Genomic DNA, 17,693 nt, shown 5'->3' on the forward strand with positions numbered 1-17,693 from the left:
GGGCTGTATTTTATGCTTTGTCTGTTCACTGTTATATCTCTAACTCTGCTTTATGCCTCCAGGTCTGTCTAAGTTCCACCAAGAGCCGTCACCCCAGACAGTCCCTGCAGGGGGCGCTGCCCGCTTCGAGTGCCAGATTGAGGGTGTACCCACACCTGTTATAACCTGGGAAAAGAACCAAGTGGCTGTCCCTGAGGAGACCAGGTGACCCTTCTCTCTTTGTGTTGTTGCCTCTCATCTCTTCTTTTTCCATCTTCTCTTGTCTATTCATTACTTCTGATGAATAAGCAGTATGATTTTTCTGTGGCTCTCCTGCCAAATCCTGAGATCAATAGAGCCTGAATCAGGGTTCGTAGATGTTTCTGGGATAATTTGTGAAATTTGCCCAAATCCCACCATCATCAGCAACGTGAGAAGTTTGAGTTGAATTTAAACTCCCACCTCTGACTGGCCGAGACGCACCGGAATCTGCAGTGACGTGGCCCTGGTGTCACCCAGCCGGCCACCAATGTTTATTTATGATCGTTAATTTTTAATAATTTGACACCACCAGTTCAAAACATCTGGTTGATTTCAGGAGTTCAACATTCAACTATTTTCAGTGTAGAATCTTCGCAGTAACTGATACTTTTCTCTTTTTGTGTTCCCTTATAAACAAACTTGTTCAGTCCATCACATCATGACACAAACTTTATCCTGCAACAAAATTTTGAACGTTACGTCGCTGTAGCTACAAACTCAGAAAAATAGTTTTGCCAAGTTTGACAGCTAAACATCACTTCGACATTCATTCAAGATGTGAAACATACATGGAGATGCAAATCTTTACAATGTCTTTTAATTGCAGCCTCACTTTCACCTCATCATTTCATCGTATATTCTCCCCGGAAGATATACTGCATGTAATAGCACACTGCAGTGAAGAGGTCAGAGGTCAGTGATAACGAAAAACAATGATCCGTCAACGAGCTTATAATCCACGTACTACTACACAAATAACAATTAATAATGCCCTTGTCAGTGAGGTTGGAGCACATGTTCAAATTATTCGAACTATTCTCAAAGTCAATATTAAGGACTTTAGCAACTATAAAAAGAGCACTTGAAAATCACCTTGAGTTTTAAACAAGATCTCAATTGAAAACCTTCTGCACTTTTATAAATTCCAAAAAATAAAATTTCATATCCCCTCTCTCTCACGCTCTCTCTCTTTTGCTGTCATTATTCTCATTTACTCAGCCACTTAACAGTATTGACATTTCACTGTGGCTCCACTGGCCCCGTCGCCTTGAAATTTGTTTCAAGCTGAAGCCGTATTGCACAGGACTAAGCGCTAATGGCTTTTGTAGCCCTGTGTGACCCGCAAACAACTCGCTGCTTATAAGGTCTCATTGGCGGGATGTGGCTCTCCCACCTCAGGCGCCGTTAATGGCCTCTCACAAAGATGAACCATAAAGGCAGATGATACATCACCGGCTTTTTTTTCCTCTGTTCTCTCTCTTTACTCTAATTTGCCTCTTCCTTTCTGTCGGCCCCTTTGCAGTCATGTCTTGCTCTTTTTCTTCGCCATTATGCCCTTTCCACCTCTATTTATGTGTCTTTCCTGATCCACGCTTTCTTCACAGCCGGCCTTTCATTATCTCTTTCTCTTCTTATTGTTTTTTCCCCCCCATCCACTGCTTCTTCTTCTTTCCCTCCAGTGCCTTCCCCTTCCTCCTCTCAGAACATTGGTCATATGTCATATAGTAGGCAATAAGAGTGTGCTGGACTTCAATGTGTCTGGAACATTCAAGTCAACATAATATCAACAGTGCAAGTAGAACAAAGACAAAGATATATATTTTTGATCCATGTTACAGGACTCTAAGCCATTTATTTGGTTCTCTCGCCCAATCTCTTCCTCTCTGTTTTTTCCCTGCGTGCAACAGGTTCATTTCCCTTCCTAACGGGGTGCTCCAGATCCTTGAGGTGACCGAGGAAGATGAGGGTGCCTACCGCTGTGTCGCCTCCAACTCTGCCCGGAAGGACATCAGTCATGACGCTCTACTCACTGTCACCACAGGTGATGTCTGCTGCAGTGCTTTGTAACGTCTGAATAGGCGGCCGGGCTCCACTGGGAGCTGCCACACCAGTCTGAAAAATCTAATTTCAGTCTTAGGACAACAACAACTGGTGCTAACAAAAGGTGTCTCTCCCTCATGTTGTGTTTGTATTGCACTTTGTGGGTTTGAAACTGTCCTGACTCATCTAATTGAAATCTGAAGAAAATTGTTGCAAAGAAATAGTTCACCATCATTATTTTAAGTATGAGTTAAACAGTTTTGCAAAAAATATGTGACTGATTATTTGTTATAACCAGTGAAGTCCCTATTCAAAACATAGGGGTTGGAATGGGCTGTTTACTTGTCCTGTGGTGCAGCTTTCTTTCTGAAACTCTAAAATTGACCCGCAGTAAAGGAGCTGCAAAGTTCAGCTCAACTCAGGACGCACAACTCTGAACTGGAGAACCAGAGATCAGCAACGTCGCTCACATTGTCCCATTGAGTCCCAAGGTTTTTATTCAGGGGTTATTAATATTAAACGTTTTACTTAAATTCGACACTGCACTTCCGTATGCCTTGTACAATACTAATGGCGAGTGAGAAGCTTATTAGATGAGCGGTTCCCGAGATCTGCAAGCCACATACACACCGACAGAGATTTCTGGAAATAGTAGATACCTAATCATGGGTTTCTGGTCACAGGTGATTAGAGATACGTTATAGTAGAATACAAAAGAATATGTTGAATCTGTTGTAGTTGAGAATTTGTTTAGAAGGGATGTGTTTACTCTGATTATTCCTGGACTGTAGTCACTTCAGCTGTACAAATACACAATGCTTCACATGCACAGCAGCAGCTGTAGCTGAATGGGGATCGTACAGTATCCAGACCAGCCTCCCTTTTCATTCTCTCACAATATAACCACACACAGGAGAACAGAGTAACTCTAATGTGATCAAAATATTGCACTAATAGAACCGCATAGAAGTACTCAAGCACTACAGTCATCACTGTCAGGGCGCATATTGCTGAGGCCGATCGACATGACACATTGCATCTTTCATCAGCATTGTGAGGTCAGAGATTTCACCATTAGGCTGCCCACGGTAGAGCCATGCCGCATAATGCGCCTCTGCCACCAGCTCGCGAGAGATCGGTCAACTTTAATTGGCAGCTCCGTGGAAACCTGTTGTGTTCTTTTTGAATCACAGCTTTTGTGTCCTTCAAAAGCAGGACAAAAAAGAAAAACAAATGGGAAGGGGAGAGGGAGACAGGGGTTGAGTCAGATGCGATAGAACTACATTCAAGGTTTTCACACAGTTGTTGTCACTTTTCAAGTCCTCAACTGCACATTTGCAAGATTAAAATTCACCTCAATTTGAAGCTCAGTGTAACGACATGGCTGCTCCAAAATGCAAAAGAGAGAACAAATATCCTCTCTAATTTCCACAGCAGCTTCCCCACTGTTTAAACAGGTGAGCATGGGGGTTAGCACTGACGCCTCACATCAAGAAGGCCCCTGGTTTGGCCCGGATCTTTTTGTGTGGAGTTTGCATGTGCTGCTTGTTTGTGTGTGGGTGTCCTCCTGATCACAGATATGAACACTAGATATCTCGGCCGCGTTGCCGGCCAACAGAGACGAACGTCACCACATGGCGGCCATCTTGTTGCGGGAGGCTCTCTCACCCATAACATTGTGTTGGTAATGGTAAATAACCATAACTTGCTCAATTTTCAACCGATTTTGAAACGGTCTGGTTTGTTATAAACGTCAGAGATGTAGATATGACACTGTGTACTTATGAATAATTATGTTATTTTCTAAAAAAAAATAATAATTTATGCAGTGTCATAACTACATCTCTGACGTTTATAACAAACCAGACCGTTTCAAAATCGGTTGAAAATTGAGCAAGTTATGGTTATTTACAACTACCAACACAATGTTATGGGTGAGAGAGCCTCCCGCAACAAGATGGCCGCCATGTGGTGACGTCCGGCTCCGTCGAGCGAGATATCTAGTCTTTATATATATCTATGCTCCTGATGTCCAAAGACATGCAGAATGAGGTACAGGGAGACTCTAAATCGACCGAAGGTGTGACTGATTGGCCGGTGCAACGCTAGCGACCTGACCAGGGTGAACCTTTCCTCTTTGTGCAACGCCATCTGAAATTAGCTCCAGTTTCCCTATCAACCCTCAAAGGATAAGTGCAATGCTACAGAGAACAGATGGATGGAGGAGCAATTTATAAAGTTAATTGCTGAATGTGTGGAACAATCTTGAGGATGAATTGTAATGATTTAATAGTACTTATAGTGCAGGTGAAAAAAAATGTTTAGAACAATAATTATAGATAAATATAGGACATTTGTGTGCTCTGATGTAGTTATTATTTGGATTGTGTTCAAAATATACAGTATATTTGGATGAAATACAGTGTTGTTTGTGATAAAGTTATCAGTTTGGCTTCAGAATATCTATCTATCCATCTATCCATTTATCCATCTATACATCTATCCATCTATCCATCTCCCTCTCTGTCTATCTCTCCTTCTCTATCATCTATCTATGTTAGTCCTGCTGATCTTGGAGGAAACGGCTTGAGTCTCTATTGTCAGCTATTACCATACAGTCTCTGGCTACTACATGATTCACTTGTTACATCTAATGCTATCACTTCACTCGCTTGCACTCTTTTCTTCGTATCTCTTTGACAGCTTTGACGTCGGTGTCATCGAGTTCATGTACTTAACTTGCAAGGCTGGAGAAAATATGAGACATTCACCTGCCTTAACCTTACATTATCTAGTGTCCTCCATTTTCTTTACCCTCTCCTTTTTTATTCACACGCTGCAACACACCCATCTCTTCCACAAACAAGACCCCTACAAAGGCGCACCCTGCAGTGCAGTCCTCGCAGAGGCAGACAGACACACTTAAAGCCATATGCATCAGCCAGGGCTGCTGTATCTAATCTCCATGATTAATTTATAATGTGTTTACAGAATGCCAAGCGTGTATGTACATATTGCTTCCTGGCGAGCATTAGCATTACGTGCTGCTGAGACTGCCTGGGCTGAGCAGAAATGCACAGAAGTAAGGACCTCTCACACCAGCAGTACCTTGATACACACACTCGAGAAATAAATGTCTGTTCCCTACGATCCTGTCAGTGATGCACCTTATTTACATAATTTGAGGCCATTCTGTCAACTGAATTAATGCTTTATACCTTTCCTCACACAAAAGGATTCTCTCTGTTGCTCCCTCTCGCTCTCATTTCCAAAAGCCCTCTCTGCACTATCAGGTGTTTTTTTCATTAGATAGAAAACCACCTCCTCTCTCTGTCTCTCCACCTCACCTCAGCCGATTCTGTTGCTGATGGTTTTCTACAGTATGTTTTGTACAGTGTGTTTCAGTGAAAGACCCTGCACCACTGCCAGTAAATAATCATTTTGTGATGTAAGAGCTTACATTGCCTCCTGGCAAATCCTCTCGCATGAGAATCCTCTCTAATCAAGACTCCCTGTTACATTCAGGTCCTAGCCACATCAGCTATCTAATAAGAATTGATGAAACCTCGACCAGATACCAATCAGCAGGCTATGGAGACAGTTTTGATGATGAAGTGACTCACTGTGTTAGAAATTAAGTCAATCTCAGTCACTAAAGAATCCTCACATAGCGCTCTAAATCCTGTCCGATCTTCAGCTTGAATTGCAAATACGATACAGTACATTGATTTTGACGATATGGTATATAAATACTGACTACCGCTCAGTTGTGTAGGAAAGGCTTGCAAATGCTAATGCAACAAATAAACAGTTTTCAATGAACAGATCTTTTTTTGGTTGGAAAATGTGTAAGTATGTAGTACAATGTAATCAGCATTTAATTCTTTATAGGATTTGTATCAGCTAAAATAAAGGCACACATAAATATCAGCGCCTTGTTTGTCCATCTTACCAAATACACAACTTGAATACTCTGTGTTGGCAGTCAGCCATCACAAGATGTGTATGCCAACACCCACTGGGCACGAGTGTGTTCAGATCCTCAGTCTGGTGTGGAGCTGCGTAACTTAAACCTGAAGTGTGCATACAAAAATAGAATTTAAATGTGTTCACCAAGTGGGCAATGAGTTCTAACAACTCTCACCACAACTCTGTGAGGGATATTTGTGGAGCAGTATCATCACGCTGACCGTCCTCCTTTATTTATCTCTCTCTTTTTAACCTAATCATTTGTCAGCAATGTTTTGCTGAGTTTGAGAACTGGGAGCTTTTTAACCAAGTACATTTACTCAAGTACTTCATGAAAATACAAATGTGTGGTACTTGTAAATACAATCCAAAAATGTTCTAAATTATTTTATATCATAAAGCTATCTAGCAGTGTATAAATCTGTCAAATTAATCCCATGTATACCAGCTGCAATATTATAGAAATGATATATATATGTAATGTCTATAATATAATTATATAGATATTATATATATTATGGATGTGCATATATATGTGTGTGTATTTACAGTATTATATTCTGAAATTGGTATATATAGTGTACATTTAATCACCCTGCCATTTGAGATTATGTTTTCATTCCTGTCTTTTGTTGTGTAAGATCCAGTGTGTAAGAAATGGATTTAGCTTAAAGGGAACTTTTGGCAGAGGTAGAAATTGAATATGAATTTATCCTAGTCATGTTTTCACTAGTGTGTTTCATCTAAGTTTTCAGAATTTGTATTTCCTTTGCCTTAGATATAGCCATTTATATAAAAATACTTTATATTTAACTCAGGAGTGGGTCCTCTCTACGGAGGCCAAACTGAACAAGCTAAACATCTTTTGAGTTTTTATGACAACTGAAGCTACCGCAGGTTCTTTTTCATGTTTGGAAGGGGAGGGTGAGTCAAGGGGTATTCAGCTGCAACATGCAACTTCGTCACTAGATTTCACTAAATTCTACACACTGAACCTTTAAGTATTAACTTCTGTTGTTGTCGTAGGTTCTACTGAAGCCCTGAACAGAGTTGTGATAGTTGCACCACCTCAGAATGCCACGGTGGTGCTGGGCCGCCCCGCAGTGATGGAGTGCATGGCACAAGGCCAGCCGAAGCCTCTGGTGTCCTGGAGCAGACAAGGTAACAGTTCAAATGCTCTCACTCATTCTTCATCCTTACCCAGTTCAATCATATTTGTTTTCTGTTTTTTTTAACTGCAACTTCTGTGTTTTCATTATCTGTGTGTTGATCTGTCTTTTCACACACAATATACACACAGTGATAAGTCATAACTGCTTACCTGTGGCTGTGGAGTTTTGCTCTCAGCTATAATTGCTGTCTCTTGTTCTATTGTACATTGAGCCGCGCTTTGCATCAAATAATTTTTCACGTTGATTAATCCCCTCCTCCACAACTCTGATTCACCAAACACACACATATATACACACACATAGATGCAAACATATGGACTTGTTAAGTCCTGGTGTGAATACTTTTGGGAAACTTTTGGAATTTCTTCTCCATACTGTTATTCATCTGCGTTAGAAGAGGATAGATTTATTATGTCAGATGTCAAAAACTGCCCATCACCAAGTTCTAATTGGTGCTTCTATAGTTATCATGTTATTCACTATTTTCATGCTGTGGTGAGATAATTCAATTTGCAGGATGTGATCATTGTCTGTAGAAAATCCTACAACAAAGACTTCTAAATGGCGGATCAGCTAAATAGTGATCTACTGTATAGGGTGAACAGTGAGTGATTTCCCCCACAGCTGAAGATGGCTCAGTGAACCCAGACTGAAAAAGCACAGAGCCACCTGTTGGTCAGCTTGAGTAAATACAAGCCAAACCCCACTTCTGCTAAAAGACATGCTTGTCTCTTTTTGCTGTTTTTCTCGGGCAGTTGAAAGCCTGAGGAAGGATCTCCAGATTTTTCAGGGCGAATGTATATTTCTGTCCTTTATTTAACTGAATGATCTGGTACTTGTGTTTTTTTTTTTCACTCTGCCCTTTGATCAGATGGAAAGCCCATTTCCACTGATGTGGTCGTCCTTGCAACAAACCTGGTGATTAGGGACACGAGACGTCACCATGCCGGCGTCTATGTCTGCCGAGCCAACAAGCCTAAGACCAGAGAGTTTGTCATTGCTGCCGCTGAGCTGCACGTTCCTGGTAAGAGTCAAGTAGCAGGATTACTGAACAGATCTTTTCTGGTTATTTTAGACACGTGTTGAAAGGAGGAGGACACCAGACTCCAAATCAGTCTTGGTCTACAGCATAATTTATGAGTCTGCTATCTGAGAGTTTGGGAGAGTGTGTATGTGTGTGTATGTGTGTGTGTGTGTGTGTGTGTGTATGTGTGTGTGTGTATCTGTGTGGTCCAGGTATTACTCATGTTGTCGAGACTTACATTTGTTCACAGTCACATTGTGGGGACAAAAAGCAAGTTCACATAACATAAATCATTACATTTTAAGGTTCACACATGTTTGAAGGTTAGGTTTAGTTTATGTTTGGTTAGGTTAGGTTAGGTTAGGGTAGGTTTAGTTTAGGTAAGGTTGGAGTTAGGGTTAGTTAAGTAGTAACTATTGTTGAGGTTAGAGTCAGTCTCCAGGAGATTAATATGAATCAATGTAATTTCCTTTGAAGTCCTGGGGATATGACTGTGTGTGTGTGTGTGTGTGTGTTTGTGTGTGTGTGTGTGTGTGTGTGTGTGTGTGTGTGTGTGTGACATTGTCTTTTGTTGTAGAATGAGCTTGATTGATCTTTTCACACCATCTCCCTTGTGTGTATTTTTTCTCGTGTTCTGATCTCACCAGGTTCTCTGATAAACCTTTGTGATGGGATAAATACTGATCAGGTCCTGGGAGTTGCTCCTTTTTTTCATGTCAATTTGATGGTATAATGCTTCATATCAAAATGGTACTTGAGATTTATGTTAAGACGATATCAAGGCTTTTCCTTTACTACATCGGTTTGGACACCTTCTTTTAAAATCTCTCTCACAAGCTTCACCATTAATTCAAGTTCAATGATAAATCTTTCTGCGAAGGCCACACTTTATTTTACACTTCTCTGGTGGTTTGATTGGTTGAACATTTTTCGAGGCAAGACACAGCCAGGCCAATCACAGTTGATAGTTTATCACCTACTAATGTAGCTTGGTAAACCTCAGTGGTATTTCAAAAGATGGTGAGTCAGCGCTGAAATGAGCTGAAAAGACATATCAAAATGTTCGAAGGATTAACAGCGGCTGTGGCACGGGAGGTTGCGTGGGTCACCCACTAACCAGAAGGTCTGTCGTTTGATCCCCCTGACTCCTCCAGTCTGCATGTCAACAAGAACAAGGTGTGTGCAGGACAAAGTGACCTTGGGCAAGGCACTGAATCTCAAAGTCAGTGTCTATGTGATAGGAAAGTGCTTTGTGAATGTGTGTGTGTGAGTGGCTGAATGTGACCTGTAAAGCACTTAAAGTGGTCGTTAAGACTAGAAAGGTTCCATATAAATGCAGTCCCTTCCATTTACTTGGTCATTGGTCTCTAAGTTTACTATCCTTGGAAAGGCTGGGCAATGATTCATTGCAAATGGTGAGTCCAGGTGGGCCTCGCTGGGCACATGGCTGGAGGCGGAGTATAGTTGCGACATCATGACATTATTGATTTGCTCTTGGCCATACTTGGGATCCCCCTACATGTTGGATGCGTAATTCACTGTTGTAAATACGAGTTGCATGCACAGAGCTGTACACAAACATAATGGGCTTGTTTGGCTAACTCTCTAAGCCTCCATCGAAATTAATTTACCTGGATCTGTTGATAAACTTGCTAGTCGACAACTTCACATTCCATTGCAAGCAAGCAAAACAGTGCAATACATAGCAAACAAGCAAACGTTATGACCTGACTTGTCCAGTAACAGCAACACCAGGTTGCCATCTCTCCTGCATCCTTTGGATCCTTTGGCCTATTTTAGTTCCCACCGAGTAAAATATGATCAGATATTAACTTGTTTTTTTACTTGGTTACTTTCTCTTTTCCTCTCCTTCGCTTCCTCTGACAATGTCCACTTCGGTTTCTACGGTGTCTCTGCCATGATTTGCTTGTTTTCTCCTATATCTAGCTGCTAGCTCTGGTTTTTGGTGTGTGACACCTGTAAAGCAAGTGGTAGCAGTTCCAGGCCTCAAGGGAGAGCCGTGGCTATTATAATTTTGTGTTCCATCCAAAAAAGCTGTAATTTTAAGGTTTAAAATGCCTTCTAGTAACTTTAACCTACTTCTGTCTACTTTCAAAATCCCCTTTGTCTCCTTGTGTAATATAGCTTGTATAACCTCAACCCTGTAATGCATAGGACAGGGCTGTCAGAATATGTTGATAGTTATATGACCATAAAAACAGAGAAAAAAACCTGAAATTGTATCTCACAAACATTTACTCAAATAACAGAGAGAACAATAATGAACAAGGTTTTCGGCTTTTGAAAAATTGTTCCAAGTCTGGGTAGTCAGGAGAAAAGAAAAAAAGCATTCTAACCCACACGCATCAAAAAATCTGTTCATATTCAAACAGTTGTGCCATGCCATGTTTCTGTTTGCAATGAGACAAAGGGCCACGTCACAGACATCACAGCTGCACCAACTCTACGACAACTAAACTATAGACACCAGGATGGGTTCAATCTCATGTTCTTCCATTGTACCATGTGTTTGAATACAGAGCTACCACACACATGCCCAGTTAGAAACACAGCCTCTTATTCTTCGACAAGTCAGGAATAAAGCCTTTGATTGGTTGACAGACTTAACCCAAGACATTGTGGGATAACCGGTTGGCAGCAAACAACCATGCTAACAACAACAACAATAACTGCTTTAACAAAACACAGAGAAAAGGATAAATAGTCACAGACAACATCCAGTATTGGATATGTCTCCAAAAAGACAGTACAGTTCAAGGCTGGTTTAAAAATGTTCTGAAAGGGCTATGATCCTCATGAAGCCCTTAATGGATCGGCACAATCCGTCTGAGAAGACAAGTTAAAAAATAAAAGCCTCTCATGTCCTTTGCTGTCGTGTATGACATCGTCGACATTTTAGGGTTAAGACTAGGGTTTCAAAATTCCGGGAATATTCAAAGTTGGAAACTTTCCATGGGAATTAAAGGGAATTAACGGGAATATACGGGAATATACGGGAATATACGGGAATTAACGGGAATTAACAGGAATAAACTGGAAATTTTGTGGATAATTTATACTAACTGTATTTACCTTGTCATAAACAGTCATAAATTTAAACATTTTGTTTTGTTAAAGGCTGATTTGAGCCCTGAGGAAACTTTGGGCACTTGACTATACGCTTCTGCATTGTTGTGTCATTCTTAACATAGGTCTTTGCACAGTATTTGCAAATGTACAAAGCCTTTCCTTCTACATTGTTTGGGGTGAAATGTCTCCACACTTGAGAACATGACAACAATGCACGTGGCATTGTTCTGTAGAATGAGATGAGAAAAAAGTTTGTAAAAAAACACTAATGCAATGCTAGATATATAAATAGTTAGCCAAACAATTGGAATCGTCTGTAAAAATATTTTACAATTGATGGATAAATGAATAGAAATAGGCTAGATGAACAGATGAACTCAATAAGCATGCTAATATATTTCCCCCAGTAATATCATAACTTACCTGACTAGTTCTGCAACAGGCCTAAATAGCCCTGCTGTAGAGTGCAGGATGCTGGGAATTATCTGTGCATGTGATGGAAGAATGCACAGTGGAGGGTTGAAATTCAACATGCAGCGTGTGCTGCATTCCATACATCTTTAAAATAGAGTTTTGAATGATGTTTTTGTTGCTCAGCGTTTAATTTGCGTATTTTAAATACCAAAATTCTAGAGCTTAACTTCCCATGGAAAGTTTCCAGAAAGTTTCCGGAAAGTTTCCGGAAATTTACCGGAAACTTTCCGCCCCTTTGCAACCCTAGACACAGTTTATGAAAAGGAGCTTTGTGTATTTTCATCTTCTGCAATATAGGACCTTTAATTATTATATTGAATAATTAAAAATACTTTTTTTTCCATTAGCCCCTCCAGTGATTCTCCAACCCCCAGAGACAGCGTCCCTGTCCCGGGGGAACACAGCCCGGTTTGTGTGCAACAGCTCAGGGGAGCCTCCCCCTGTGTTGCACTGGCTGAAGAATGGCAAACCCATCAAGCCATTCAGACAAGTGAAGACCCAAAGCCCTGGAGTCCTGCTCATCAACCAGCTGGCACCGGATGATTCAGGCTACTACCAGTGCATAGCAGACAACGGGCTGGGCACGGCCTGTGCCACTGCCAAGCTCACTGTAATTGTGAGGGAAGGTCTGCCTAGCCCTCCAGGTCACCTGTCTGCCACACCCTACTCCAGCACATCTGCCCTGCTCACCTGGGAGAAACCGGAGTACAACGCGGACCAAATCATAGGCTACTCTGTGCACTGCCAACGTGCTGCAGGTATGCCTCTATCACGCAGCAGGCATTTCAGTTTCTAAACAAGTATTTGATTTGAATACTTTTTTTATTCGTTCCAGGCTCAGATAATGTGGAGTACCAGTTTGCGATGAACAATGACACCACAGAGTATCACGTCAAAGAGCTCCTCCCGCATACTGCCTACAGATTCTTTGTGGTGGCCTACTCTCCCATGGGGGCCAGTTCACGATCTCTGCCTATAACTGTAGAGATGCTGGAGGATGGTGAGTTATCAAAGGAACACAGGTAAAATCAGGCCACACAGGTAAAATCAGGCCAGGCTTGGATACTTCCCTACCTCACAAAACACACATTGTTGGCTTCATGACCTTGTAAATTAATTTAAGTACTCATGAATCACCACTGTCACCCATTCAGGGTTTTTTGTCGCAATTTAAAAGCTAGTAGTCGTTAAGTGAACACATAACACAAGAGTATTTACGTTCAGCGGTTTTCTAAAAGCTGGCCAACATTTTATTGTAGAAATACCCTGATGTAATGCACATTTGAAAGATTTATGGATAGATTATATAGACTGTATATGAAGATGGACGACACGTCTCCCATTTCCTACTCTTCCTCCCACTATCTGGACATGGAGGATTTTGTGCATATGAAAGCTGCCATCTTGTGCTTGTGGAGTAGAGATCAGGGGATGGAGCCGTTGTAGCGACGTCTTGACCAAACTTGACCAAACGCGAATCAGTTGTCAATTTCGACATTTCATCCTGTTGTAATACCTTCAAATAACGAATAAACACCAAACTTATATTAATGTTTACTATGACTTTTTTCATTTTACTTTTTTGGAGCTGTCGTGTCGTCCACATTTATTTACAGTCTTTGATAGATTAATGACAGATACAGTGTGTTTTACAGCTGTCCAGCAACGGCGAAGATCTGTAGGATTTGGCTTGAATATGCATCAACAGACAGTCTCTGTTTTCATTCCCTCCTGCAGTGCCGAGTGCACCCCCCCAGCTCTCCATAGCCAGCACCTCCCCTACAGACATCAGGCTGATGTGGCACCCACTGTCCTCACAGTACAGTCGAGGAGCCGTCACCCGCTACCGCATCGAGTACAGCTCTCTGGATCAGGGTTAGTCATCCCTGCTGCACACAGCTGACAACAAGCTGATTTCAGCTGCCAGGGAAAAAACATCTCTGTGACACACACTGAGCACTTTCAGATCAATTTGTGTCTTGACACAAGTGATTGGTAAACAAGTGTAAAAATGTATTGACAGTCTCCATTACTCTATGAAATATTATTATTTAATATGAATGTTATATTCTGTTTCTGAACAGGGTTTACACTGGTTTAGGAGTACAGGTGTTTTTGCAGATGTGTATGAAAGGGTTAAATACGCTTTGTGCGCTAGCAGTCTAGAAACATCTATTCTGAAGACCCATCTCTCTGTAACGTATGGAGAGATCCAGCTCACTGTGAGAGGAGCTGCGTCATAACAGGTTGTCCTTGAGAAACAGCAATTTAATGGAGTTATTGCAAACACATCTCAGTACAGAGCACAGTTTCCCCCTGTGTGATACATATTATCTGTTGAATCATCACATTAGAAAAAATCAAAGAAAGTTTAATTAAAGAATATATTTATGTTTTTGTTGTGTGTTCCCACAGTGGAAACTGTATTCTCAGTGGAGGTGGGGGGTAATGAGACTCAGTTTACACTGAGAGAGCTGCAGCCCAACCAGGCGTACCAACTGAGGATTGCAGCTGGAACAGGCGTTGGCTTCGGGGTCCCATCAGAGTGGGCCCAACACCAGACATTAGCTCACTTCAACCACAGTGACCACAGCATGGGTAAGAAACTCAACCACGTTCTGAAATGTTTGTTTTTTCTTTTGTTGTGGTTCATTTTTGTCAGGTCCGACCCATAATATTTGTGTCCTGTGTATGATCCAGTGCAGTTTAGACTAATGGACATGAAAATACCTTTATTTAACACTATAATGTCTATATATATATATATATATATATATATATATATATATATATATCTGTGACTCAAATTATGACATTTTAAAGAATAGTTTTTGAATGTTTATTTAATAGTAACTATAAAGCCTCTACAGAAACTTTATTAGACAGTATTAGTTTGTAAACAATAGTACGTTTAGCCCCAAGTACTGGGGTTACCTCCATTGCAGTTTCAGTTATCATGTAACTAAAAATTGGTCTCTTGGGGCAACAGCCAAACATTTGGAGCTTGTGGTGTTGACAGTGGATATCTGGGCCAGGATTCTGTCTTTCATTTGCCTTTACAGTCTCATTTCTTCCTTTTATTAAACAAGTTTTTACCCATTTCAACACACAGAACACAATTTCTCTTACTTTTTGTTTGTTTTTTAGGTCAAGGCAACACTCTGTCTAATCTGTATTAACAGCCGATTTCATGTGAATGCAGATACCTTTTAAAAAACTCAGTTGATGCGTATCAGTCAAAGTTCCACCTCTTTGGCTCTCCTCACTAACTGTTTACCCATGGGAGACTAAAGCCTCCTCAAACTAGAATTTGAAACCAGAAGGTTTCGGACTCAAAATCTTGTCCCTGATCTACAGATTTTGTAAATTCCAATGTATAATCTAATACATTTTTACCTAGATGGCAACTCACAAATGAATTACTGCCACTATTAGCTACTGCTATTACTATAAAATGCAGGTATACAGTACTTTATGATATAACTGGCATTTCAATTAATCAGCCTGCAGTACAGTATATATTTAGACAGTAAGTGAACGTTAAACTTCAACTTTTTTTTTTTTTATCTAACTCTTTTCCAATCCTTTTTTTTAGTGATCTTTGCCCCCACTGAGCTGAAAATCAGAGCCAGAGTGAACACACTCAATGTGACATGGCATCCCTCACCCAATCACACCCTGGTGTCTGGCTACAAGCTGTCCTGCCGAGAAGTCGAGACTGAGGAGTCAGCCACTGGTGAGAAGAGGACGACACAAACCCACACCATCAGGCTCCGAAAGAAGGCGAGGTATCATCTGCTCACTGGACTGGGTGAGTTGTTACCATAACGGCCATCTGAATGTAATTTGCCTTAGTATATTCCAATTAAAAAATTTCAAGATGTAGAAAAATTCCAGATAAATGCAATAACAACACAGACACTATTCATGGTTTTATATTTCTTTGAGACAAAATAGGGCTTCTCTCATTAAAGATTATCATTAATAATTTAGCATCTTAGTCAAAAACTGTCTTGCATTGTCATGATAGTCAGAAAATGGACCCAGGATGATGAGTCAGGAGGGAGATGTACAAGTGAATAAGATTCAAATATACAAGCCGTAAAAAAGGTACATAGGCCAAGGTTCAAAGACTGGCAGAGAGCAAGTGGAAATGGACAGGTATATGTACTGGGGAGCTAATGAGGGACTCAGCAGCGGGAGTAGGTGAGTTGGGATGAGGGGCAGGTCAGGTGACTGGAGGAAGGAGATATCAGGAAGGAGTGAGAGCAGAGTTAGAGTATGTGTCCACAATCAGTGAATGAATAAAAGGATGAATGAGCCGACTGGAATACCAAATCTAAACAGACCTCAATTGTCTGACTTTGCAAGAGGCTGCCTGGGTTTACATGTTCAAATGTTCTGCATGTAGCCTCCACCCTCTCTTCCTCTCACTCGGTTTTCTTCTCTCTATGTGTGTGTGTGTGTGTGTGTGTGTGTGTGTATGTGTGTGTGTGTGTGTGTGTGTGTGTTTGTGTGTTTGTGTGTGTGTGTGTGTGTGAGACAGCCCCTGACCGGCAGTATGAGGTGAGGCTCTGGGCATTCAACAAGCACATCGATGGAGCAGCTGCGATGTGGAAGGGAAGAACAGACAAGGCCCATGACAGAAGTGAGATATCTCCATGCATGTGGGAATGTACACATGAGAGAATGAATGGATGTCTTCCACAATCATTTGGTAATAAATAATAACAAATCATATTCTGTGTATGTCAAAGCATCTTCGCCTCCTATGCGCCCCCCTCCAATGCCCCCGAGCAGCATCCAGGCCAAAGCCAACAGCTCCACCTCCATCTGGATGCGCTGGGAGAAACCTCGTTTCAGCAATGTACGAATCATCAACTACACAGTGAGGTGCAGCCCAGCGGGAACCACCAACGCCTCCCTGGTCTCCTATCACACCAGGTCAGAGCTCACAACCCTCCGTGGAATAAGGACAGCATTGCAAGGCTCAGCTCCACAGTGTTTTAGAGCAAACATATCTTCATTAATAATACAAACCCAAACATTGAGGAAATAGACAACTTACAAATTCTGATTTTACCCTTTAAAAACGGTCAACAAATCGAAATGTTTCACAGCTTGTGTAATTCATGCATAGACTGAATATAAAGAGGGGCAATACATCTCCACATCCTCCCACTGCTCAAACATGAAGCCAACTTATCCAGAATACAAGTGCAGCCATCTTGTGCTTTTGACATAATTTGGAGCCAGACTCTGTGCAGGAATGATCCTGGTGTGGAGTCGCAGGGTTGAGGTCTTGCCGATGCAGGCACTCGACCAGTCAGACTCAGCCGTCAATCATAACGTCGTACCCTATTTTTACAACATCACATAATTAATTAAAACCAAACTTAACAGAAAATTACCCCTTGGACAAAAATCTGTTACTTAACTCTTATCCCACAGATTTTACTTAAGTTACTTTAGTTTACTTAAAAATTGGATTGTGTTATTTGACTCTTTCGTTGAGTCCATGTCCAAAGCCGTGTCTATGACCTACACTGCAGACAGCCACCAGGGGGTGATCAAAATGATTTGGCCTCACTTTTGGGGAGCTGTCATGTCCCCCATTTTTATACACAGTGTATGATTTAAGGCCATAGTGTAGTTCAGTGTTCATTTTCTCACACTAATCTGTTGTTTTCATTAAATTGCTCCAGTAAATGTCAGCGTTTTTTCTTATTCTGCTTCACAGGGCCAGACGTTTGCTGTTTTTCATCTTTAAGAGCACCTTATATGTTCAACTCTGAACAAACTAATGAATTAATTTCCCATGTGAATTCTACACTATATCCCTATAGTGCTGAGTACCGCCATTGTGTTCAATGTGAAGAGTCTACGAGGCAACAACAAGCACA

The 17,693-nt window shown here is 41.2% G+C and overlaps 1 protein-coding gene across 2 annotated transcripts in view; it reads left to right on the forward strand.

Annotated features, from left to right (window-relative positions):
• igdcc4 (immunoglobulin superfamily, DCC subclass, member 4) overlaps positions 1-17,693 on the forward strand; it is a 61,552-nt gene that overhangs the window by 29,213 nt on the left and 14,646 nt on the right. The window contains exons 3-13 of one of the 2 annotated variants that reach the window (XM_061067551.1): positions 63-204; positions 1,929-2,062; positions 7,057-7,191; positions 8,074-8,226; positions 12,138-12,548; positions 12,626-12,790; positions 13,528-13,665; positions 14,206-14,388; positions 15,386-15,601; positions 16,337-16,438; positions 16,548-16,734. In XM_061067551.1, coding sequence (XP_060923534.1) covers positions 63-204; positions 1,929-2,062; positions 7,057-7,191; positions 8,074-8,226; positions 12,138-12,548; positions 12,626-12,790; positions 13,528-13,665; positions 14,206-14,388; positions 15,386-15,601; positions 16,337-16,438; positions 16,548-16,734 — 1,966 coding nt within the window. The remainder of the gene's footprint in view (positions 1-62; positions 205-1,928; positions 2,063-7,056; positions 7,192-8,073; positions 8,227-12,137; positions 12,549-12,625; positions 12,791-13,527; positions 13,666-14,205; positions 14,389-15,385; positions 15,602-16,336; positions 16,439-16,547; positions 16,735-17,693) is intronic. The other variant, XM_061067552.1, reaches the window with a different exon arrangement.

The sequence above is a fragment of the Limanda limanda genome, chromosome 3 (genome assembly GCF_963576545.1).
Source record: "Limanda limanda chromosome 3, fLimLim1.1, whole genome shotgun sequence".
Taxonomy (NCBI): Eukaryota; Metazoa; Chordata; class Actinopteri; order Pleuronectiformes; family Pleuronectidae; genus Limanda; species Limanda limanda.